General features: G+C 38.1%; 1 protein-coding gene across 1 annotated transcript in view; it reads left to right on the top strand.

Moving 5' to 3' along the window:
• Nucleotides 1-25,544, top strand: part of SCAMP1 (secretory carrier membrane protein 1) — a 49,813-nt gene extending 24,269 nt beyond the window's left edge. The window contains exons 3-9 of the mRNA XM_033009107.2: nucleotides 3,881-3,979; nucleotides 4,253-4,364; nucleotides 8,765-8,893; nucleotides 16,482-16,641; nucleotides 18,356-18,457; nucleotides 20,362-20,479; nucleotides 22,209-25,544. Of these exons, the coding sequence (XP_032864998.2) occupies nucleotides 3,881-3,979; nucleotides 4,253-4,364; nucleotides 8,765-8,893; nucleotides 16,482-16,641; nucleotides 18,356-18,457; nucleotides 20,362-20,479; nucleotides 22,209-22,373 (885 nt within the window). The 3' untranslated portion in view covers nucleotides 22,374-25,544. The remainder of the gene's footprint in view (nucleotides 1-3,880; nucleotides 3,980-4,252; nucleotides 4,365-8,764; nucleotides 8,894-16,481; nucleotides 16,642-18,355; nucleotides 18,458-20,361; nucleotides 20,480-22,208) is intronic.
• The last annotated feature ends 1,424 nt before the right edge of the window (nucleotides 25,545-26,968 follow it).

Raw genomic sequence — 26,968 nt, 5'->3', positions numbered from 1 at the left:
CACTTGTCTGACATCCATGTTTCTAATCACTTTAGTTACTGTTAAATCACTTTTTAACTATCTCTCTATGATATTTCACTTTCTACCACATCTGTGAGTGCCACAAAGTCTAGGTGGCAGCAGCTGGAGAGATCAGAGTGAGACTTAGGTGCCAGCAACATGGTCAGACCCCAAGTAGAAATGGACCATATGTTTGTGGTGTCAGCAGCCAGAGGGACCATGGGTCATAGGGCCCATGTGTTTGAGGTGCCAAGAGCTGAACGGACCAGTGTATTTTCCTCTGTGTGTGTATGTGTAATTCACTAGCAAACTTCAAGCTGGACTAGTTGGCAAATAGGAGGAAAACCTCTCACTGGGAAGACACAAAATCTGAGCAAAAATGAGTAAGGGAGTCTAGGGTCTGGACTTGGATGTATGACAAGCTGAGAGCCCATGCTGGTGTTTGAGGTTGGTGTTGAGCTGTGAGCGTGGAGGTTGCTTGTGACATGAGTGTATGAGTTCGTGAATCTTCTAGTGAATGTCAGGTTGGGCTAACTGGCAAACAGGAGGAAACCTGTATACCAGGCAGGAGAGCTTCAGATCCGGGCAGGTATATCAGACAGGCTGAGGGCCCACTGCTCCTATCTGAGGGATTGGCAACTGTTGGTGTGCTTGTAAATCTAGAGTGAGGCATGTGCTTTTGGTAGTGAACTTCGGTGCTGATCAGCTGGAGAGAAGGGATGGGGTATGACTCTGTGTTCTAGGTTCTATGTAGTTTTGATAGTGTTATGTGGCAGTGTTGTTAAAGGCAGTAGCTGGCCATCCAAGTGTCCTTGGTGTGTGCAGGTGTGTATGTATCTGTGTGCATCCCTGGGATATGTACTCAGCTTGCTATTAGCTGAACCTGGAAACAGAAAAGCAATAGCTGTCTCCATCAACCTGGAATGGAGAGCTCTCACAGTGTCTCAGAGTGTGCTGGGCTGGGCTCCAGCAGCTGGAAAGGAGGAGTCCCCAGGTCTTCTCAGAGTCTGCTGGAAGTGGTAGCCTTTGTAGCATCCCTTAACAGCTTTTGTCCCCCAGCCACTCTTGACTTTCTTAGGATTCCAGGATGCGCAGCCCCTGCTACAAATCACTGGTGTAGTCTCATTTCTTACAGGGAACACAGGTTCTTACCTAGGCACTGAGTATTGTACACAGTTGTCATTACGTCCACAGTAGACAGCAAGTCTAACACCATACAGATGGCCAGCTAGCATATAGTTGAACCTAAACAATATAGAAATCTGAATTGGAAGAATCTTGTACATAATTAGTACCTTGTATTCGTGTGATATATAGTCTATGCTGTTGGCTAACATCTTTAATTATGTAGCTCTAGTGAGTTTTCTGATTGGTTCCTTTATTCATGAGCACATATGCATGTTCCAGTCATTAGCAGTACTGCAGGTTGTTTGGACAAAGTATCTTTCAAGGGTAAGTATTTTGAATTAATTGTTCAAATATTTTCTGACAATCCACCATTTTACACTATTACAGGTAATATTACTATTACTTTTTATAGTTTTACGGGAGGGCTACTGAAGTTCTTGCTGGAGATTGTGAACAGTCTTGCTCATTAGTGTAGCAGGGAGCTACTTCTCAGTTATGTTTTCAAAGCTATTGTTATTTTAGTCATAGAGCTACAATAATTAGATTTTTTTTTTAAGCTTTTGTAACATTGCTCTGGACTACAATGCATAAGTCATAAGAGTTTTTTTTCAGTAACTTTTTGTTACTCTGGTGCAGGTTTACTGTCTTATATTTGAAACAGAAGATGTCAATTGTCTAGTTTTGTTAGGAGTTCTCATACAGGCCTTTCTCCCTATCACAGAACACTCCAACATAATGAATAGCAGTATCAGCTTTCTTTAACCATCTACATAGAATCAGAGAACCACTTAGGTAGAAACAACTCTTTAAGATCATTGAGTTTCAACCATTTACCTAACACGACCAATTCCACCACTAAACCATGTCCCTAAGTGCCACACACACACCAGGGATAGTGACTCAGCCACTTCCCTGGGCAGCCTGTTCCAGTGCTTGACAACCCTGTGACTGAAGAAATCTTTACTAATATCCAATCTAAACCTCCCCTGGTGCAAGTTGAGGCTGTTTCCTCTGGTGCTATCACTTGCTATTTGGGAGAAGAGACTGACACCCACCTCGCTACAACCTCCTTTCAGGCTTTGTTGCTCTTCTTCGGACATGCTCCAGCACATCGATATCTTTCTTGTAGTGAGGGGCCCAAAAGTAAACACAGGATTCAAGGTGGGGTCTCACTAGTGCAGAGTACAGGGGGACCATCACTTCCCTAGTCCTGCTGGCCACACTGTTTCTGATACAAGCCAAGATGCCATTGGCTTTCTTGGCCACCCAGGCGTGCTGCTGGCTCATACTCAGCTGGCTGTTGAACAACACCCACAGGTCCTTTTCTGTCGGTCATCTTTCCAGCCACTCTTCTTCAAGCCTGAAGCATTGCATGGGGTTGTGACCCAAGTGCAGGACCTGGCACTTAGGCTTCGGTTGTCTTCATCTTATAGCACTGAGTAATCTTTCTTGGGATGAAAAGCTTAAATCACCAAGCATTTCTGAGAAATGAGACTGCTCTGATATATATAATAGTATTCTGTTAGGAGCTGATGTATGAGGTAGAAGGATAATTTTGAAATTCTGGAATCAGCTGGTGTTGCTGACATATGCTATAGTATCACACACAGAGGTGGAGTTTAATCAGGCTTGGTGTTTTCCCTTAAGTGTATTGCATTTGTGTATTTCAAAAGATAGTTAGAAAAGATGCAGATAATCTGGGACAAGTTATAATTTACTATATTAGTGGTATTTAGTTGATTTGGGCTTTGCTTTAAGGTGCTTTTGTATTGAAAACATCACACTTCTCACTGTATTTTTGTTATTTATTTCATTCTTGTTAGAAACAAGTTGTTGTCTGTCTTACAAGATCACAGGACAGGGAAATCTTTCAGTTGCAAACTCTACAGAAAGAATTGCAGAAAGAAACTACAGAAAGTAGTTTCCCCCAAGCAAATTTAAGAATAAAATAACATCATAGTAGTGCTATACAGGTCTGCTTTGGTAAAGTTCAGTTGATAATTTCAGTCTAGACAGTAGTTTTTTCCTTGGTTTGATGGCTCCTGGTTAACGTTGTGTATGATAAAGAGAGGTGGAGAAAGTCAGAGAAGATGAAAAATGAGAGTAAGGAGGAGAGGATTTAAAAAACAAAACAAAACAAACAAAAATTCTACCCTAAGCTACTGAAAGCTTCTTGTAAGATGTCTTCTTACAGGTAGTGACCAAGTGAATGAATTGCCAGTGTTACTTGAAACTAGATACTGTGGTACATACTGGTGGAATAGTTAAGCAATAGGTTCTGGATCTTGGATTGGAAAATTTAATATGGTACATTGCTTCTCTAGTTAGCCAGGTGATACAAGCCTTTGTTAAGTAGAGCGCTCTGGAAGACATTACTAATAAATGACATTGTGTTTCAGAATATGAATAGATCACTGTTAAATCCTGCAGTTCTCTTATACAGTAATTGTCCTTATTCATATTCATGTCTGAACAAAATTAGATTTCTATTTACTTTCTACCGATCCCTAAATTTGCATGTGTGTTTATGGCAAGTAGTGCAGTATAAAACCAAATATACAGAACACTGCACCACAGAATATAGTTAACTTCTTTTTCTTAGAGGTTATAAATATTGCAGGCACCATATCAGATTTTCAGTTTATCAGTAACACTTTGTTTAAAACAACTAGATTGGTTCTTACGGAGTTAATGAAAATATGTTTATTAGAATAGGAAACTCTTTCCCTATAATTGTCTTTTGTTTTCTTAGCCTCCTCCAGGAAATGTGAAAATGCCTAATGTACCTAGTACCCAGCCAGCAATAATGAAACCAACAGAAGAACCACCTGCTTACACACAGATTGCGAAGGTTTGTCTGTAACTTTCAGGCACTAGATTCCTTTTAATTATATTTATTTAAATACATTTCTAGAATAATGTCTTTTATAAATAAGCATTACTTTCCTAATGATTTAATGAAAATTAATACTGGCCTTAAGTAATCAGTTAATGCATGAATTTGCGCAGTATTAGGTCCGTCTTCACCAGTGACTGGAGATGCTTAATTATAGAAAACAAACTTGGAATATTTTTTTTGCGTTCATATTTTTTATCAATATTTAATGATGCTTACTTTGTACAGGAGCATGCCTTGGCCCAGGCAGAACTGCTAAAGCGTCAAGAAGAACTGGAAAGAAAAGCAGCTGAACTAGATCGCAGAGAAAGAGAAATGCAGAGTCTCAATCAGCAGGGGGGTATGCATGAAAAAATACTCTAAATTGCAGAACTTTCACTTTTTAGTAGGAACTTTTAGTTTTACAGTGATGCTGTGAAACAGGTCAAAGAGGGGCTTTTACAATCTATTCAGGGTAAGAAAGTTTCATCCGCCATAAGAGAGTGCATACAGTGAATAAAATCTGTCCTGTCCTGTGCAGATTTTTGGTGTAAAAATTATAGATGTGGATTCTGTTACATGTTACTCTGGACTATCATTTATTTTTATTCTAGGAAGTAATACTATTTAATAGAAACTGTGCATTTTGAGAAGAAGTAAAAGTAACTTCATGAGTAATATCTCTTTGATTTCTCTTCTATCAGTATTCATAGCTGTAGAACTTCCCTGTTTCAAAACATTTTCTTTTGCTATGTTACAAACATAATATTCTATGCAAATAGCAGAAAAATCTATTTTTAATCTTTTATTAATTTTTTATATGACACTTCGGAACCCATAGTCAAGATCGGTATCTCATTTTGCCACAAACTGTAAGTGTGCTGTGCAAAACCATCAGGTTCGTGTATGGGAACGTTGAAGATACTTTGCTGGAAGTAGAACCGTGGGAATATTCCTTTTCAAAAGGAAGAACTTCAGACTGAAGTTAGAAAAAAAACAAGCCAAAACACTGTGTGCAAAGTTGACTTTGTGTGGTCTTTTCACCTGTATGTAGAATTCTGACTTTTATTTCCGTATGTGCTGGTTTTTTTGAGTATGAAGTGGTACAACTCCAGATTACAGAATTGCTTAGTAATTCAAATTCTCGGGGAATTTTGTAGAGTAGAATAGAGTATTTTCAGTTGGAAGGGACCTACAGCAATCATCTAGTCAAACCGCCTGACCAATTCAGGGCTGACCAAAAGTTAAAGCATATTATTTAGGGCATTGTCCAAATGCGTGTTTAACACTGACAATCTTTGGGCATTGACCACCTCTCCAGGAAGCCTGTTCCAATGTCTGACCACCCTCTTGGTAAAGAAATGCTTCCTGTTGTCCAGTCTGAACCTCCCCTGGAACAGCTTTGAACCATTCCCACACCTCCTGTCACTGGATCCCAGGGAGAAGAGATCAGCACCTCCCTCTCCACTTGGCCTCCTCAAGGAGTGGCAGAGAGTAGTCATATGCCAGTCATTTGCTAGGATCTAGGAATGGGGAATTGCTGTTCTTCTTCTGAGAAAAAGAATTTATGGTGATATTGTCCCCTCATTAAACCATTTTTATTTTCTCAGTATTTGTTTTTTTCAAGCTCTCTATTAAATCTCTTTCTTTTCTCCTAGATAATGATTTTTTCTTTCTTTTTTTTTTTTTTTTTTGGTGTGGTTTTTTTTTTTTTTTTATTTCCTTCTGCATGTATTGCCCTTCATCCAATTTCACTAGTTTATATTGATAGTCTGGTCTGATTACTTTTCTCTTGCAGGCTTTAGGAACGTGACAGTTTAGTTCATCTAATCCTTAGGGAACGTAACTCTACCCCATGCATGTTTCAGGGTATATCTAAAATTGGTATGTGTTACTAGGTTGCAATTGTTCACATGAAAGTGCTTGAAGAATCCATGAAGAATTTAAACGATTCTTTAGGAAGACTGAACAAAGAGAGGGCTCTTAAATTTTAAAAGAAGATACTGGTTTTTTACCACATGACTGTGCAAAAGGTGCTGCAAATCAGGAACTGTATACTGTGACTGAGGAGAAAAATATTCTTTTGATTTTTTTTTTTTTCTTTCATGCACTGATAGAACGGTCTGGGTTGGAAGGGACCTTAAAGACTGTCTAGCTCTGACCCCCCTGCCATGGGCAGGGACACCGTCCACTAGACCAGGTTGCTCCAAGCCCCATCCAGCCTGGCCTTGAACCCTTCCAGGGAGGGGGCAGCCACAGCTTCTCTGGGCAACCTGTGCCAGTGTCTCACTGCCCTCACAGGAAAGAATTTCTTCCTTCTATCTCATCTAAATCTACCCTCTTTCAGTTTAAAACCATTACCCCTTGTCCTATCACTCCATGCCCTTGTAAAAAGTACCCCCCAGCTTTCTTGTAGGTTCCTTTTAAGTGCTGGAGGGCTGCTGTAAGATCTTCCCCAGAGTCTTCTCTTCTCCAGGCTGAACAATCCCAACTCTCTCAGCCTGTCCTTGTAGGGGAGGGGCTCCAGCCCCCTGATCATCTTCATGACCCTACTCTGGACCCACTTGAGCTGGTCAATGTCTCACTTATGCTGGGGGCCCCAGATCTGGACACAGCACTGCAGGTGGGGTCTCACAAGATGGGGGGTAGAGTGGCAGAATCCCCTCCCTCCACCTGCTGGCCACACTTCTCTTGATGTAGCCCAGGATACGGTTGGCTTTATGGGCTGAGAGCACACATTGCTCTGTCGTGTTGAGCTTTTAATCAGCCAAGACCCCCAAGTCCTCCACCGGGCTGCTCCCAATCCACTCATTGCCCATCCTGCATTTGTGCATGAGATTGCCTCAACCCATGTGCAGGACCTTGCACTTGGCTTTGTTGAACATCATGAAGTGCATATTTGAACTCCTTTGGAAACACCGTGGAGTTGTCTTCGTTGGAGGACAGGGTCTTTTGCAATACTTTAGCTATTTGCATTCAATTTAAGATGCTGGCTGCACATCTAGAACACTCACACGCAATTGATTACCATACGAAGATCTTCAGCTCAGCTTGATGCCTTCAGTCTTTTCTGCTCAGGTCCTGCACAGCATTCCATTTTAGTTAATTAAAGTGTGCTGCTTCCTGTTACGGTTATTTCATTTGGGCGTGCCTGAAAATCCCTTTCTGTGCTTGCATGAAGCTAGTTGGAGGGTATCTGCAGTCACAGTGTAAGCATGCCGTTGAAGTTACATTAATAGGCCTTTAGGTGGTAACTTGTGTTGAATGAAATAACTCTGAGCTAGCTCTTCGCTTATCAGGATGCAGTCTTGGAATATGAGTATCCAAAGTGTATTTAGAAAAAGACAGCTTGGTTTTTGATCTCAAACCATCTCACCAAGCTGTTGTTCAGTTTTAGTTGAAAATTTTGAAATCTGTACTACAGCAGCTGGAAAGCACTTGAAATACAATTCTTAAATAATAACTTGAATTATTATAAGATACCTGAATTTTTCCATAACTGTCTTGAAACTGTCAGTCCTGAGAGAAATAACCATATCCTGCAGAATGAAGATCTGAATTATTATCAGATATTTTTCACATAAATCTGAAAGTAGTTTTTAATATGGATGGGAATATTACTTGATGACCTTTTGCATGCTCCCTCTGCCAATTCCCTGCTCTGAAAGGCTTGGTAAAAATTTCAGTAGAAGAGGCAAAAAACTTAAAAGATACTCAGTGCTTTGGACCCATTTGAACAGAACTGACACCTTAATCTTGTCTGAGTGGGAAAACAAGAAATAATGCAAGTAGGTAAGCTTAGCAAGATTTCTGTTCTTATGATATGAACTGCTAGTAAAGATACGGTTGAAGATAGAGATTGTAAGCAAAACCTTGTCAGAATTTCAAATAATGGTGCCTTTAGGTTAGTCTGTAGTTCAGCTCCACTTTTGGAACATGGTAATTAATATATCTCTTGCATCCAGACTTTGAAATGCTATGGTGAAGGTTTCTTGCATTTATCTCAGTTGAATCTCTTGAGCCTGTGGTTGGTATGACTTGTGTTTGGCAGAATGTATACTCTAGCCTGTGAGTAGATCAGCATACAGCAAATCTGGATGTCTGATACTGTGTCATTTGTGGCGTCCCCACGCTGTCACACAAGTGTATCAAAATACAGTGATGCTGTAGGGCATCTTCTTGTAACAAAGAAGTAGTCTAGACAATTTTAATAGCTGCCTTTCTTGAGGCTTATGGGCTTTCAGGTAAAGCTTTGACTGTAAACTATAATGGGAACTAGTTCAGAGTGTTGAAGTCTGTTAAAATATCACGATTCTGAGAATGAAGAATGCTTTTCAGTCCCCAGTCTTTGTCTTCAACAAAGTATGCAAGTATAGCGTGACTTCAGGGAAATGTAAATTTAAAAACCAAGTAACTTTGAGAAATCGTTTTTCGGCCTGTATCTTCTTGTTTTGTGAAGAATTCTCTTTTCTCATTACTTACAGGAACTCTCAGATGCCTGCTTAGTCTTTTACATAGATAAAATATTGTACTTTCCTTGATCTGTTTGTACTTCATTATATTTTATTTCTGAAGTTTATTTTCAGTATTGTGTTAGGATTGCTGATAAAACTTGTGGGTGTTGGTAGCCCAGGTTATCCATATGCTTGTGAAACGAATGCATAAAACAGTTTGAACAAATCCAAATGCCTATCTCCTTCTAGTATACAGAGATTAAAACTGTATTATAAAGATCTTGTTTTGTTTTGTTTTGTTTTGCAGGTAGAAAAAATAACTGGCCACCTCTTCCTGAAAATTTTCCAGTAGGTCCTTGTTTCTACCAGGACTTTTCTGTAGACATTCCTGTAGAATTCCAGAAGACAGTAAAGATTATGTACTATTTGTGGATGTGTAAGTATTTTTTTCTAAAGGAAAAACAAAGTGCCTATTCAAACCTGATGATACATACCTGCTATTTTGGCTTTTGCAACATCTGTAATGAGAAATTGTTTTAAATCCAGAAGTCAAATGTTGAAGTGAAATCTTTTTGTTAGCTTCAATATTAAAAGTATGGAATTATTTACTAGAAACTTCCACAGAAAAAAAGGAGGAGGATTATCTTAAGGCATTTTGGTCCTACTATATTGCATTTTTCTGGTTTAAGTGTCTCTGTTGTTGAAAATGAGCTTTGACCATTCATTAACTTAGAAATAATTTTACTGTTTTAAAAACCAACTTTATTTCACCATCAGTGTTAACAGATTTGTGAGTTTAAGTAGTATAATATCTATTGGCTTTAATATACATAGTTTTATATAGTTTAATATAGTTTTTCGTGTATAGTAGAGACTTAATATCATTTTAGTCTATTTAAGAAAATAGCATAAAGTCAATCAACTGAAGAACCAGTCCATGTTTAAACTATCCTTTTTACACCAAGAGTGCTGTACATCAGCTTTGTGGGGTTAATTTTGCCCTCATTCAGGTGCTCTGTTTTCAGTGGAGAAATGCGTGATGAACCAAATGTTCAGATGCTGCAACGTTTGTTTCTTCTGCCTTGTTCGGTATGATGAGAGCCTGATAATTACTCTGAGATTTAGGAAATCCCAGAGATTTAGGTTCTTTGATGCCTTTAATATATTTTTAGTGTGCTAAGGAAATGTGAAGTTCAGAACTCTTCTGTATTTTTTCATGGCTTCAGATGTAGTTAGCAGATCTCCATAATTTTACCTGTTAATCTAGTAATCTTATTACTGTGGTTGAACCACATAACTGACACATAAAACAGACAGTCAGCATTGGATCAAGTGAATTCCACTTCATAATCCACAGCTTTCTGTATTCATTGCTGCGTCATTAATCTTAAAATAAGCAACTAAATCCGCTGTAGAATGTGTGATTAGTCACTCATAAATCTGACAGACATTTGAGATTTATATGCAGTCTAAGATCAGGTACTCCAAAATTTTAGGATAGTTACTAATTCTGAGCATATGCAGGACTGAGTTTCAAAAGTGCCATATGTTTCAAACACAAAGTGAAGTTGTGCAATGAGAATTGGAATATTAATACTGTTTTTCCTTTTTCCCTCCTCTGGCAATAAATAAAGGAAGCAGTAATGTTTCAGTATTTCAAAATACATAGGTGTTGTGCCTTTATACTAATGTGACAGATTTTCTTCTAGGTAGACTGAGAGGCTTTAACTGAGTCGTCTTGCTTTTTTCCTTCTTTATCTCCAGTACTCTGATTTAGGGATTACTCAGGAAGGAAGGAAAATGGCATAATAAAGGAAAACACAGACAAAATTTATTTCAGGCTTAAAAAAAAGATTAAATACTGAACTCCAGGCCTTAGGCCTGGCTGTGGAGTCAATCCTTGTGACTATTCTCTTCCAGCATTGTATCTCTATGATTTGGCACACTTTCCATTAGAGTGTCTATGCTTCCTCAGTGGAAGCACTTATTACCATAGCAAACCAAGCTGCTTCTGCATGCTGCTTTACTGTAAATTTTATTTCCTCTTCCAGAACTTCCTAGGTCTTGTAAGGTCTAGGGGTTCTGTGAACATAATCACATTTGGATAAATCTAGTGCTGCGTGCTCAGCACTTTGTAAAGTATGTTAGTTTTTCTCTTCCTTTTTAGCAGCCCTAAGAACAAGCCTTTCTGTTTCAGTTTTCTGTGTGTTTCTGAGGTTAGCAGCAACTTGTATATCCTTATTCTTGGTCTTTATGTATCTGAGGAAACTTTATCTGTTTCAGATCTATATGCTCTTTATCTCATTAGAAAACAAGTCTGCTTTTATCACTATTCCATGAATTCATCAATCTTTTGTCTGTGTCAGAAGTCAGAGTTTTCTTATTCCTTGATATGGTTTTATCTTTGCACGTTTTTTTTTTGTTTTATTTGTTTGTTTTTTACTGATTGAGTGCTCCAGTGTGTTTGTGAACTACTACCATCAATTAGCAATGGCTTCTGTCAACTGCCAGTGGAGCTTTTCTATTCTATCTTGGTTTTGTGACCATTGCTGTTTTAGTGGCTTGCAGTTAGAATGACAGTTTTTCCTAGCTCTTTAGCACTGAGTCCTAATTTTTAGATATTTCTATGCTGTTACTCATGAAATGCCCCATGTCTCTTGACCCGTATCTAACACCAAAACTTTTCTGGCTGAAAAGCCTGTGTTTTTCAGCTTTTTTCCCCACAGGCTGATAGCATGTACGAAGTGAGCAGTACTGATTTTCAAAGAATATTTCTTGAAGTTCCAAACCGAAGAGCTGCTTAATCTCATGGAAAGGTTTTGTGGTGTTCGGGTGTGTTACTTTAAGTAGATTGTGAATGTTTCTATTTTCTATGAACAAGACTTTGAAAACTCTTAAAAGACCGGTGACTTAAACTGTAGATTCTAGTAGAAAAATAATACTCTGAAGTGCCAACTTTTATGGTATTGGTTTTGCTTAGGATAGTTCCATCTCATCCATCCTTCTCTCTGAGGATACAAACAATAGTACTGTCATGGTTTGAGCCTAGTCGGCAGCTTAACACCACGCAACCACTCTCTCCCCCTTCTCCTCTGGTAATGAGAAGGGACAAATGAGCCAGGCTTGGGGTTCAAGATAGGACTGGGATGGGGAAAAAAATCCCCCTTTATGGGCATGAGCAAAAGGCAGACTCGTTAGGGGAAGGAAAAAAGCCCCATACATTTATTACAGACACTAACAACACTTAACAGAGTAGGACAGTGAGAAGCATTGCCACATCTTGAGAACACCTCCCCCCACCCCTCCCTTCTTCCCAGGCTCAGCTCTGCTCCCAATATCTCTCCCTCCTCCCCCAGTGGCGCAGGGGCAGGGAATGGGGGGTGCAGTCAGCGCTGCCACTTTCTCCATCTTCAGTGGGGGGAGCTTCTGGAACTTCTTCCCCCTGCTCCATCGTGGTACCCCTCTCACAGGAGACAGTCCTCCACAACTTTCTCTGACATGAGTTCCTCCCATGGGCCGCAGCGTTCCCCACACTGCTCCGTCATGGGTCACTAACTTCCTCCGACTGGATTCCCTCCCACGGCTGCAGCCCTTCCCGAGCTGCTCCGGCGTGGGACTCCCCCGCATGCTGCAATCCTCCCAGCGCTGAATTACAGCAGCGGGGCTACCTTTTCCCATGAGACCCCGGCCTTCTTCGGGCACAGCACCTTGATCAACCAGGCAGAAGCCACAGGCCATAAATCAATGTCTGTTCCACCGTAGATCTTCATGGGTGGCGGGGGGGGCCGCCCTGCCATCTCACCACAGGATACAAGGGGGTCTCTGCTCCGGCACACCTCCCCCCTCCTTTCTTCCTCCGTTCCTCCACTGACCTTGGTGTTCACGCAGCTGCAGCAACTCCTCCTCACAAGTCCAACTGCCCGTCACCACGTCCCTTCTTAAATATGTTATCGCAGAGGCACAGCTGATTGGCTCAGTTTCCAAACAGAAGTGGAGCTGATGGAGCTGTGGGAGCTTTGAGAAGCTTCTCAGAGGGGGCTGCCCTGATAGCCCCCTCCCCTGCCACCAAAAAACCCCAACCCTCACTCAAACACAGGACAAGTACATATATCCATTTGTGTTGATGTTTGTTCTGCCTGTTCCCAAGAACCTCCAAGGATGGTTCATAAACTCATTCCAAGCCTATTATAGTATGATGTTGTCTTTTATCATTAGAAGATGTTTCCCACTATATAATTGATTTTTTTGTGTGTGTAGCATCAAGAACTTTACAATGTGGACTGTGTTCAGTATCTCACCTGGAGTCTTAATATGCTGTGTAGAGGAAGAAAAAACACATTCACATTTTTGATAGCATGTACTTACATGTCATGGTTTGAGCCCAGAAGGCAACTGAGAGCCACTCAGTGATGGGGAGGAGAAAAATAAAACAAAAGGCTCAGGGGTTGAGATAAGGATAGGGAGGGATGACTCACCCATTATGGTCATGAGCAGAAGACAGACTCCTTAGGGCAAGAAAAAGAACATCTATTTAATTTAAATACCACCACCAACACCACCACCTAATTTAACAGTCAAACAGAGTTGGACAGTGAGCAATATAACCACATCTTAAAAACACCTTCCCCCCACACCTTTCTTCTTTCTGGGCTCAGCTTTGCTCCTGATTTCTCTATCTCTTCCCCCAGCATCAGCGTGGGGGATGGGGATTGTGGCCATTTCATCACCTGCTGCTCCTTCCTCCTCAGGGGGAGCGCTCTGCACACTCTTCCCCTGCTCCAGTGGAGGGTCCCCTTCACAGCAGACCTCCACAAACTTCCTCCAATGTGAGTCCTTTCCACGGGCTACAGCTCTTCATGAACTGCTCCATTGTGGGTCCCTCCTGTGCATTGCAGTCCTCCCAGTGACAAACTGCTCCAGTGGGGGCTTCCCTCATAGTCCCGGCCTTCTTTGGGAGCAATCACCTGTGCTGGCATGGGGTCCTCCATGGGCTGCAGGTGGGCATCTGCTCCACTGGTGACCTCCATGGGCTGCAGGGGGACAGCCTGCCCTATCATAACAGGCTGCAGGGGAGTCTGCTCTGTCACACCTTCCTGTGCTGCTTCCCCCCCACCCCATTCCTTTCTGTAGCTGACCTTGGTGTTTGCATAAGTATTTCCCTCACAACTTCAATTCCTCTTCCCAGGTTCCCCTTCTTAAATACGTTATTGCAGAGGCATGGCCACCATTGCTAATTGGCTTGGCCCTGGCCAGAGGTGGGTCTGACTTGGAGCTGGGGGAGGTTTGACTAAGACTGTTTTAGAATATATTTTTTCCTCTGGAAAATAATTCTGTCATTTGTAAGGTATATTTGCACATGTCTCACCAGCCCCCTATCCAAAAAGAGCAGAACAGACATGGAAGAAAAGTAAAAAGTACATTTGAAGCCACAGGGTTGTGTGTGATCAAGCTTCACCAGCTTTGTCCTCACTTGTCAGTTGCTTTGTGACTTCAAACCCTTCTATTTTGTAGGCATCCCATTCCCTTTGAGTCAGTCCATTACAGGATGACAGCTCAGCTGATTCAAGAAGCTCATTCTTTTCTCATGTTTCCCGGTGAGGACTTTGGTTTCCTGCAAGTACCATCAATAAAATGTTACTGAAATTAAACTTACTACAAAAATCAATTTTCATACAGTCCCAAATGGGACTGCAAAATAAACATATCAATAAAGTAGATGCCAGATAGCATCGGTGCAACTTGTCTTTATCTACAATTCACTTTCAAACATTAATGGATGATAAAGTGTAGTTAATTAGGATAGCTAAAGCATATCTAAGTAGGCTTCCTCTGTATAAGGAAGTTTACACTTACAAGAATGCAGCTGAGTCTGAATATTTATTAAACTAATATCATTTCCCATTGTTCACTCAGTCTGGCATGAATACTTTTTTCTTTTTTTCTTTAACCATAACTGCTTCTGCAACTAAACTAGGAGAAGGCTTTCTTGGATCAATTCATGCTGAGTACTGTATTGGTATAGCTGTGAAGTTACTGTCGTACAGACATTGAATGTTGCAGACTTCTGCCAAAGCTCTACATCATTTCAGCCCCCAGGTGGTCATTATCTTCTAATAACTTTTATCATGGTTTAATTTGAAGAGGCAACTTAAAACTGTTAGCCCGAACATAAAACCACCTGTCTGTTCATGCAACAGCAAAGCTTATCTAGGTCACTTAGTGAAGGTCTTGGCTCAAAGAAAAAATGTCTTTCTGTACCTTGCAGCAGTCAGAGAAGGGCAAGTGGAGCAAAGGGAGAACTGTCAGTGAAGTCCCTTGTCTTCATCTGTAGCTTGCTAATGCTTAATTTTTACAGCTGCGATTCTCTGTGACAGTGGTGAAGTAGACCCCTGTGTTGCTGGTTTTATTGTCCTAATAAGTATCAGTAGTGGGTGTGATGTTTCAACACTCTTCTGCACTGATGGTATTCTTTTTAAAACTTGTCTTGTTATCATAATTGCAATTACCAAAAAAGTAGTAATTTTGGAAAGTTCAAACTCCACCAGAGTGTGTATGTTTCTTGTAATCTAGGGATTCTCCTTGTTTTCCAGTATTGACTAGAAAAACAAAGAGTACCTCATAGTAAGCTTTCTCATATTTATCGAAGGTAGGAGTTTGGATTTGTGTCCTTTGTTGTGCTTTATGAGGCATACACACACAAATTCTGAAATGAGTTGCTTTGCTGATCTCTTGGAACCATTCTAAGATATGTAGATGCATTAAATACTTACTATTTAAAAGTGCAAAGTTTTCTTTTTCTGGTGACTCATAGAGGAAAATATGATTTGTCTGAGGGAAATGTTTTGAGTTTCATCAGCCTGTCATGCAAAGATGTGGGCATTTTGCTTTAAGATTTTTTCCTACTAAGTTGATTTAGGACTTAAGTACTAGTTAAGAGGGCAGCAAAGAGTTTGAGGAATCTGTTTTTCAGAATCTCCCAGCAGAATGAATAAAATGTGTCTCTGAGCTTAAATAAAAAAATCATTGCAAGGAGCAGCTAGTGCACTCTCAATTATAAATACTCCCCTTTATCCTGGTCCACAAGGACAGAAATTGTCTTCTGAGATAGCAAAATCACTCCTGAATCACTGGTTATTGCTGAACAAAGAAATTCATGTTCGTCTTTTAAGTTTGGCAGAACTAACTCCTGTGCCAGATAGCAGGAAGGTAGTAGTTGTTGTGTTTCTTAATACTGCTGTATCTTTTTCTCTTCTAAGATCTAAATATATTTGAGATAAACTGTGAAGTCATAATCCCAATAAATTTTCATTAGTAGAAATTCAGTAGTTAACCTGTAACAAGGTCTGCCAATGAGAAAGTGCTAGTATTGAGCTAGGAATGAAGCACCAAAAAGGCAGATGTTTAAGACCAATATTATAAGAAGTACTTGAATATGCAATATGTGTTAAGGCATCTTGCAGATTGTGTTTTACTGAGAAACATTTTTACTAAGTGGGTTTTTTTTTTTTGCTTTATCACATGGAAAACAGAAAGCTTTTAATCAAAAGGTATTTTTTGAAATTTTTACTTTCAAATCAGAATGTTTACAGGGCTAAATTTATGGTGCATTTTATATAATTTATAAGCTTTCTCTCAGAAAATATTCAGTAGTCTGTTAAATATCTGTATCCAGTTATTACTGTAGAAAAAGCATCAATTATTGAAGCTGTAGAAACTTCTCTTTTTATCATTTTAAGTTTGAAGTTGTTTTATTTTTATGACAGGATTTTTTCCTTCACCTTCTACCTGATAGTGCTTGAATTTTCATGTTCAGTACTTTCATTTGTGAATACAGGGTTTACCTGAAAGTTATAAAACTGTATAAAAAGCAGCTTATTGCTGAGGGTATTGAGAGGGTATTCATGTATTGTCAGCATGATGATCTTTTGATTAAAAATGCTCAGTTTGAGTATTACTTTAACAGTTGTAATAATCTACTGTGTAAACATAACTTAATTAAGACTGTTTTGCTTTTGCTTCTACAGTCCATACAGTGACACTGTTTCTTAATATCTTTGGATGTTTGGCCTGGTTTTACGTTGATGCTACTCGAGGGGTTGATTTTGGATTGAGTATTCTCTGGTTCTTGCTTTTTACCCCTTGTTCTTTTGTCTGCTGGTACAGACCACTTTATGGAGCTTTCAGGTAACAACTTCAGCTTGACTTAGGATATTTAAAAACTTGTCAACATGCATTAACATTCCAGAATTTGCTTGATTATCATTATGATAATCCTTTAATATGCTTTCATTGGAAACAATCAATATGTTTGCTATTAATTCAGTTGTTGTATTTGAAACCTAGATGGCAATAGTTAGGAATATCGTGGAATATCCTTTCAAATTTTGATAGCTCTACCATTGACAAAATACTGTAGGAAATATTTAAATTTGTATTGGGCTGATAACAATTTTAAGGAAGATTCTCATTAAATATCTTACCCCTTCACACCAAGAACTTGAGTAGGCTAATAGTTGAATATCTTAAATTTTTGGCTTCCAGAATGATCTTCATAAAATTTTACACATAAAAAAATCTTATATTGGTCAGTGACCTACAGTGTCTATAACTGAAGTAGACTGAGATGCTTAAGAATTAGTAGAACAAGTATATAATCAAACTGTAGTATTTCTCCTGGCTTCTAGCAATCTTTGCAAACTTCACAAGCGTGAGTTTTGGTAATTTTGTGTTTAAGAATAGAATGAGTGGTTTGCATATAAAATTGAACTTTTATGGGGGTGAAAAACAGCATGTAGTGATTTTAAATTCAGTACTCAGAGTATTTCTTGGGATGTTTTTTTTTTTTTTTAACATTGAAATGATTCAGGATATTCTCAGTTAAAATGCACTAATTCTTATAAAGAAAGATTGATGGCCAGAAATTGCAGTTAAGCATAACCTTTAGACTATACGAGATGTTTCTTTTTGCTAACCGAGGAGGCATTGCTGTACCCACACATCTTTGAGGAATCATATAGTTTAACTTGTATTTGCTCTTTAGTAAATCCATAGCTTTTCTTAGTGAATATTGATTGCTTGGAAAAGGAGAATTACTACTTGCATATTCAACTTTTGGTCAGTTGCTCAGATGAAAATGAAATAGCTATTGAACAGAACTGGTTGAATAAATAGAAATGAACAAACCCTTTTCAGGAAGAGCTATTAATGGCAAAATCTGATTCTGTGACTTAACTAAGTGATTTCTACTGTCTTTAGAACGCTGGTAGCAAGCATATCATATGATCATTAGTTTTGATAGTAACAAGTTGAGGTCTTTGTTGAGATTTTGCTTGTACTTTTTTTTTTTTTTTTTTTTTACTTTCAGTCTTTGTCAGGCTGGAATTTTAGTAATTTCAGCAGCAAACCTATTTTATATATTTTGCTTTTGAGCAACAGCCACTTCAATATTCTGTTCTGCACTATGTTTCAGTAATTCCACATTAGATTTTATTTTCTATTATATGTAAAATATTTTCTTCCCATCCTGCCAGCACTGTGAACTTCAATCTGAAAGTGGAGCAGGGTTGTGTTCTTCATGCATTGTAGCAAAACTTCTATGTTTAGTCTTAAGAGGCCATGCTGTGTGCTGAACAGAAGACTAATGAATAGTATCTTGCTGCTATTATCACCTCTGTAGAGGTACAGGTGGCAAAAATACTGTATTAAAGATGAAGGAACAGCTCGTGAAAATAAACACTTTTTAAACTCACAGAATTACTGATACTTCATGTCACTGTCAATAAATGAAAGCACTTTTTCTCTAGTTAATGAGGAAAAAACTTTTTAGATTGGTACTACAGTATTTGCAAAAAGTCATTAATTTCCTGGCTGCTTTAATCTTTTTCCCCCCCTCTTTCAGGAGTGACAGTTCATTCAGGTTCTTTGTGTTCTTCTTTGTATATATCTGTCAGTTTGCTGTACATGTACTTCAAGCTGCAGGATTTCAAAGATGGGGAAACTGGTGAGTATTCTGTTTGCTGTAGTGCTGTACTGTCTGTAAGACAAATGCACATATTTGATACAGAAACTGCAGTACAGTCTGTGGTTTGTTTTTTGGTTTTGTTTTATTGAGAAAAAGCTTGTGTTCACTGGAATTGTTTACACTTAGCACTCAAAAAAAAAACCCTTTTTTTTTTTTTGGAATGCTCTTAACTAGGAAAAGTGAGTGAAACATATTCCAAGAGTGTGATGTGGTACTGTTGTTTGGCTGGTCAAAATTTTATCCTCTGATGTTAAACCACTTTGAACTATTCTTTTATACGTTATGTCCTCTGTTTTGGTGTGGTGTGGAGATGTTACTTGCCCTGTATCTAAGATAAAGACATAAGCAAAACTTAGAGAAAATGAAGATAATTTAGACAGTAATAATATACTGTTTGCATATTATTTACCATTAGTTATTTCTAATTATATTCATATACTTACTACATTATTAAGGAAATTTGTGGCTAAAATTTGAAGAATAAGTCAACAGTGTATTCAGATGAATATTGTGGTATATCTTTGATACTAATTGAAAAGCTCATTTATCTGTGTCAGCTCCTTAGTCTGTAATAGTTGATTTTTCTTTTTGATGCTTGTAAGTGTATAAGCTTTTACATTAAGGTCTCAGGTGTATTATCTTTTATTTGACTCTTTGAGGTCTAATACTTAGATTTTACAAGGAAAAGCTACTGGGAATCAGTCCCTGTCCTTGGAAAAAAAGGCGATAAACTTGAACTACTAGAAGCATGGTTGTAGTTGCTAGCTGATACCATGGAGGGATATGACTGGCAGTATTGTAGCTGGGTAATGACATTTCTCTGTATCACTGCTTCTTGCTGCTTAACCTCCAAACATACATAAGGCAGAAAAAATCACATTGCTTTAGAACTGTAGTGTAAGGAAAGATCCTGTTTCATGGTTTTTTGCTCTCAAATCCACTGGTTTGCTTTTCCATAGATACATTGACATTAACAAAACAAGGTATTTTAGAGGGCCAGTTCTCCAAGTATGTGGAGTGTGCTTTTAAGGATGCTTGGGGGAGGGGTATGAAAAGTAGCCAGATCACCAGAAAATGCTAATTACAGTTTGGATTTTGGAATTTTGTGGTAGAGTGCAGTTGGATGTAGGGATATCAAAGTAATCTGAAACAGGTGCAGGAAAGTTTTAAGGTTGTTTGGGTTTACAGAAATTTTTTGCTTTTTTTTCTGTGGAAGAATCTTTTCTGTCTTAATGTTTCATTTTTCTTAAGGCAACGTGCTTTTTGTGGTTTCAAGTTTGATACTGTATTTTCCATTGGTGTTTCAATTTTAAAGAATGAGGAAATGTTTGAAGTAGATACTGATACAGCAAGCTTTTCCATTAGTTAACCTCATGCTATCTACCTCAAAAAAATAACAGATTAACCTCAATTGTGAAAGCATCGCTCTGTGGATACAATTAAATGAGTCTTCCCACACAGATGCTGTCTGTGTGTGGCATGTTTTTCTTTTATATTTAGAGAAGTTAGAAGCTGTCTTTTTAGGTGCATTTTCTCTTCTATGAAATCATGTAGTCTTAAATTAGTCTGAAATGACAGTACAACAAAAAAACTCCAACCAAATAAAAGTTGATGAGCACCTCTAATTTCTTCACAATTCTGCTCAAGGATAGTGATTTTTACTACAAATTTTGCACTGCATGCATTGGTAAATATGGAAACTAAGCTCTGAAAGTTTATTATGGAATTAAAACATGCTATGTAAAATTCCCATGACTCCTTATTCAAAAATATTCAAAGTTGATCAGAACCAGGAGATTTATAAAGCTTCCCTTGATGTGGGTACCTGCAGTTGAATGCTTTGTGTGTATGCTAGTAAAGTTTGTCCTTTCTTTTTCTTTCAGTGGGTGGATTTCATCTCTTACTGGTCTTAATAAGAGTATTCCTGTTGGCATTATGATGATAATCATAGCTGCACTTTTCACAGCATCTGCTGTTATCTCATTAGTTATGTTTAAAAAGGTAAGTTATTTATTACTCCCCTCTTCTGTTTCCTGTATTTGATTAGCTTTCCTGATTGAGAGAGGTAGTCTTTCACAAAGTAACGGGGATTAAATTACATTCTTGGGGGTTTGCCGTACCTGTTAACAACTGTACTTCTTTGCTTGTACTGTGGTGAAGTTAGGAAATGCAGTTTGTACAGTGCATATATTTTCTGCAAACTAAAATGGGGAAGGATAGCTCTCAGTAAGAGAAATTGTGAGGTAAGCCCACAGTGAAAGGTTAGGTGAACGCACTGGACACTGTGATTTTGCCTGTAGATGCCAGGTTGTAATTTTCAAATATGTGGTGATTCATCAAGCTGAGTGAAGTGTGATCCTGATGATTGCTAAGTTTCCGCTCTTACCAAAATCATTCCCATTAAGATCAGTAGAAGAGGGAGGGAGATGCCTGGTGTCTCAGAAAAGGATTTTTATTTCTCTGTTTCTGTTACTTCAGCATTTTGTTGTCAATGATTGCATAGCATGAAAGCTCAAAGAAAGGTGCCCTTTTCCCTTGGCTCCTTTTTGTGAATTCCCATCCAGAAGTCCTAAGTTTAGATAGTAATGTTAGTAGGTTTTTGATGTTGTTTAGATAAAATATAACTGAGAATTTTGCTGATGATGTGCTGTCAATTCTGATAATTCAACTTCAGTTACAGTTATGCGTAAAGATTTTCACATACCCCAACTCTTCTGGCCTATTTACAGTAAGCTAGAAATCTTAAGTATTGCCTGGAGATGTCCCTTCTCCTTATTTGTTTTCTGCAGAAATACTCAGGTACAGGAGAGAGAAACAAGAAAAATGTATGGTGGAGCAATTTTTTACACTCTTTCTACCGTATGCATCTGGAGTCTTTTCAAAAACCTGTATACTCAGCTGTGACCTGATATATCTTTTGGGTTAGAAATAGTCACATTCATAACAAAGAAAAAAGTTACAACTTTCATTTTCCTGCTACACTTGAATGAAAATGTCTTTGCAATATTACTGGATAACTTTATTGTGTCTTGATTGAATATGAGTCTGAAATAGCATTTTAATGTTTAATACTTCTTATTCTGCAGAGCCAGTGGTCATCACACTAGTTTAGCAGATATGTATCTCCATTATTGTGATATTTTATACTTTTAAATATTCGGTCATAACTTAGCTTGTTCTTGTAACTGTATCAATCAGAGAAGTTAAAATGTTCCTAAAAACTGACATAGAAAAAAGTTCACCAAAATGTTACTGACACAGTGGATTCAAAACTCGTTTTTTGTTTTTGTTTCTGGCTGTGTTTTTTAACATGCACACTTCCTGACTCTTTTAATGAGTAGGACAAGTTGTATACGAATTGAGACAGAAGACATTTTTGTAAGATATGAGCCCTACGTTATGCTAAGGATGCAGCCTGTTTGTGTATTTAAATACACTATTTCAGACAGTAGGTACCACCCACATTTTAGTAAAGACCGATGAGGCCCCTCTCAACTTGCAAAAAGTTACAGGTATTCCTACAGTCAAACTGTGCATGCAGCAGGGCAATCAACAGTTGTCGTCTGTGTGGAAAAAAAGTCCATTTTCTCATTTCTGGATCCTCCCAAATCCATGAGCAAAACAGATTTCCCCACCACACAGCTCTGCTTCATGTTTGAGAATTTGCTATTAGTCTACCAAGAAATGGGAGGGTCAGCACTGCTTTTTCACTGCTTTTCCACCTCCCTAGGTGCATGGTCTCTACCGCACGACTGGTGCTAGTTTTGAGAAGGCACAGCAGGAGTTTGCAACAGGAGTGATGTCCAACAAAACTGTACAAACTGCTGCAGCCAACGCCGCATCAACAGCAGCAACCAGTGCAGCTCAAAATGCATTCAAGGGTAACCGAATGTAGGGAAACAAAAAGTCAGCGCAGTTCTCTTCGATCCAGTCACTTATTTTGTTCCCTAAAAGCCTAGATCAAAATTCACACAGCATGTTTGTCTTTTCTGCAGCTGTGCATGGGTAAAATGGGAAATGTTTGGTTATTCGATTAGAAATTTATTTATTTTATGAAGATAACCATTCTTCGCCCTTCTTTAAGATGTTGCGTTCTAGAATATAAAGCCTTCCATATTTTATGGGGGATAAATGATTTCAGTAATTGGCCTGATAATTAATTATGTAATGATCAAATAAATGTATTAAGAATTTGGAAGGTTTTTTAGCAGTTCACTCTGGTATTTTACTTTTTTTTAACTTCAGAAAAGCACTTTGAATCAATTATTTTTCTTTGTAAGAATTGTTTTCACTGTTTCTACTATAAGAAGTGGGGTAGACTGAGATGCAGAAAGTTAGGTTTGGCTACTGCTTTTGCAATTTCAGCAGCTGCTGGAGGACAAATACAGGTAGGGTAGATACTATAAGTTCTTTTCTTGGGTGTTTTTTTAGGATAAGTCTTTTGATATAAACCTGTAAGTTTGCATGAATACTGTTATTTGATCTTGTTTAAATAGTGTTTTGGTCCAGAATTTACCTGCGCCACTTTGTAATAATAGCATTTGTTTCTATCTGTTTTCATGGAGTATTCTCTACTTGTGAGAAATCACTATGGTGCATAAGCATTCTCTGTAATGGAATGTGTAATGCAGTGTACAGCTGAAGGAAGTTAACTGATGGTTTCAGTCATGGAGCTGAATGATTATATATTTACTATTTTTAATTCAGTATTCATGTCTTGGGGTAATAATTTTGCTGGAAAAGAAACCAGCATTGACTTTTAGCACCCTAGTTTCTTGCCTCCCTCCCCTCTTCGACATGCAGTAGTATTTTTGTTGTATTTGGGATTTTGGGGGGGTTGTTTTTGGTTTTGGGTGGGTTTTGTTTTTTTTTTTTAAGTGTAGATTTGTGTTTACCAGTGATACTGAATCTCTAGCCTAGTCAGTCACTCAGTTTGCTGCTTGTCCAGAAATCTGAATATACAGTATTTAATTTTCTAACAGGAATACTATCTAAACTATTGTCTAAACCCAAGCTTTATAAGCAATGGCATTTACCAGATACTTGAATTCATTTTCACATTAACTCAGCCATTTCTGTGATGTGACTTAAGCTGGGGAAAAAAGCTTTTAAACTCTTTTGGTTGGAAAAGTGAGAAACCTTAATCTTTTAACAATGTTAATTTTTAACTCACTGAACTGGAGGCCTAAGAAGTTAAATTGGTGCTGTGGGACTGAATAATCCATAATGCTACATACTATTGTAATATGCTAGAATATAATCAGGCCTTAGTAAAACATCATGTTTCTCTCCTTTGAAGACTATTCTTGGACTGCCTCATGAGTCTTATGCACAATGCTTGGGCTGTTTTTTCAGACTGTTTTCAGAAATGAAAACAGGAAGGACCACATCCCACAGCCTGTGTAAGTATACACTGTGGCTGAAATTAATTCAGCTCTTAAAGTGAATCACCTTTAGTAAAACAGCATAAAATTCTGAGGCCCCTCCATGTTCTGAATGTGGACTGACTTTCTTTTTCACTACACTATAGTCATAATAGAAGAGCATTACAAAAAATACCCCCCCTAGCTTAATCCTTGATTCAGTATTGTTAGTGTTAGCATGAAGTCCCTATTAGTCTCCTTCTACTATTTTTTTTAAAATCCAACTTGAATTTGGATAAGTGTTGTAGTTTCACCTACGCTGAAGTTCATACTAATGAATATACTTGCTTCTAAATGTTCTCTGCATCATGAAGTTAAAAGCAATTTAAATATTCTCTGTAATAGGGGATCTAAAATTTCTTACTAGTGGCATTGAACTTAAATTTGTGTGGAGTGTTATTAAAAGCTTTCCAGATAAAAACTACCATTTTCTGTTGAGATCAGGCATCATCCTTCTAGCAGCTGTATATCAAGATTGTTCTTTTCACAATCTTTTAGACTTGAGGGTTGTATCTACAAATTCTTCTGTGGATTACTTCTAAATCTAAATTTAAGCAATTCTCTTGGTTATCTTTTAGATAGGAATCCCAGGGACATCATCCTTGCAATTTAACTAAAGTTGAAGATTGCATAGTAACATACTTTACCAGAATGTATTATGGAAAAAAATGTTAGGAATAAAATCTGAATATGGCAGGCAGATTTTCTTCCCCAAATGTTTAAAGGCTCTTTGAGAAAACATATTAAATGTTCTTTGTATAGGGAGCGTTGATTTGTAAAGTCATGGGTTCAATGTATGGATTTAAACCTAAGAGAAGTTCAAGATTCAGTTACATGTGAATTGTTCAAATCAGAAATCTCTGACACTTTGCAGCCGAAAAAGGAGGGAGAAGTTTGAGTTTAGCTTTGACAACAGAAGGCTGATATTTGTTAAAATATTTTGTACCTAACAACTACTAGATTTTACAGTCTGTTATCAATTAATTAGAGTATGGCGCCCACTTAAGTTGTCATTTTGTAGTATTGTGACAAACTGAGTACAAAGTATGAAGTTAAAACACTGGATTGTCAGTAGTCATTGTAATTTAGGAGTTGGCTTTATTTATCTGAGGGAAATGTTTGTATATTTTGTAAATTACTAACAATGCTCTGCCATCCTGGTGAATGTCATGGTTCTGTACAAATGCACTTCTGTCCCTCTGTTGCATGTCCAAGTAGTTCAGAAGGTTTGTATATTTATTGTATTAACACAGTGTCATAGAATAAAAAAAGACTCTTTTCCTGGGTGTTTTCTCTGTATAGTTTTGACCAACATGGGGATTCTTCTTCTAACAGGGTATATGTGCAGGGCAGATGATCTGTGTAAAAGTCTTACTTGGTTTTTATAAATCTGTATATAAATGCTGTAATTCTGCTGAAATGGGGAAGCAAAATGTCAACTGTCAAAATAATACATTAGGGTATTGAGAATTAGTCTACTCAACTGTTACGAAGAAAATTCTTGAACACTTTCAGCCCACTTCCTTGTGCTGTAAACTCACGAGTTAAAATCTAAAGATGTTCTATCATTACTGAATGAAATTCTACAGGTATTAAGTGAATCTTAAAACACTGCTGAAAGTAAAATGAAGTTGCTGAAAATAGCATTGTTTTTGTAGTGTTTATTTTCCTAATTTCTGCCTATGAATTGACATTTCTGTATCACTGATGTGTCTTGCTTTTTCTCATTTTTTTAGGCACTATCATGATCTGTTGATTTTATTTTTTTTTTTCACAGAATATCAGCTGCTCTCTAGTACTGAATTTATTACTGTGTTTTCTTTGAAAGGCAGAATGGCTTAATGTAGACCTCTGTAACATAGTTGGGTTTGCAAATGCATAACACAGAGAACAGTGCTCTGAGGTACAGTCAGGATTATTGTGGGAGATAGGAGATGTGAGTTTTTGAAAACACCTGTGCATGCATGCATCATCTAGTAGTGAAATTTTTCAACTTGGTCTGTTTCTCTGTAATTTACAGATCAAGGATGGCAGCGGCAGCAGACTAAAGGAACAGCTTTTGTACTTCCTTGTAAATGATAGGCACAATTGTGCAGCAGGATCCAGTCACGTCTTATGGTTAGAATTATTACACAATATAAATGGTGTCATGGGGAGGTAATTCCTCTGGTTTGCAGAGGCTAGTTTTCCTCAAGAAGTTGTAAGCATGAAGTTGGGAAGGCATGCACAGAGAAAACAACACAGGGAAGAGACTGATTAAAAATACTCAGTGGTACTTCTGGAAAGGTATTTCTGTCAAGGAAAAGGCAGGCGCCTAGAGCATTCTGGTAAAGAATCCCTAGTAAGGCACAGTGGATCAGCTAACTAAAACATGTATGTGTTAGGTTTCACTCAGTTACATTGAAATGTGTAAGAATTAGTTTATACCCTTTTTTCACACAAATGAGTGCTGTGTTTCTGAGTATCTTTTATTTTCATCATTAGAAAAATCAGGCAGACCTAGAAAAGAAGTGATGTAGATTTCTTACCTCAGCAGCAGAATACTAGTTTAATTTTGTGCTAGGATTAAACTGGATAGCATGTCACACACTATTGAGGAAAAAAAAAAAGTGTTGATGGGAAGCATGACTTATGGATTGTGCTGCTGTACTTTTTATTCTGGAAAAACAAAATAAAATTAATTTTCCAGCTGTTTAATGAAAGCATATACAGCTCACCTAAAATGTGCTTTTTGTTGGATGAATGGGCAGTGATTACACCAAGCAACAGTGCTTTTAATTTGTTTGTTTTACCATCTCTGAATACACTTGCTGCTGAGATGTGACTGTGTGTATATACATATAAACATCCTGTCCCGCTTCCGTGAGTGTTCCTACACCTTGCTGTTGCATTACTCAGAGGTGAGGAAGAACACTTGGCGGAGTTGCTCTGCCAGGCGCTGAGAAGACCAGGTTTTACTTCTTCGTACCCATGATTCAAAAAGGGAAACCTTCAGCTGGTGAGATGGGAAATTTCGGAGACTGATTTTTGGTGATGAAGTTGGAGGTTACATTAGTAATGGGTGGTG

This window comes from Tyto alba, unplaced genomic scaffold (assembly GCF_018691265.1).
Source record: "Tyto alba isolate M040663 unplaced genomic scaffold, T.alba_DEE_v4.0 Super-Scaffold_42, whole genome shotgun sequence".
NCBI classification, from domain to species: domain Eukaryota; kingdom Metazoa; phylum Chordata; class Aves; order Strigiformes; family Tytonidae; genus Tyto; species Tyto alba.
This window is presented reverse-complemented; position numbering and strand designations above follow the sequence as displayed.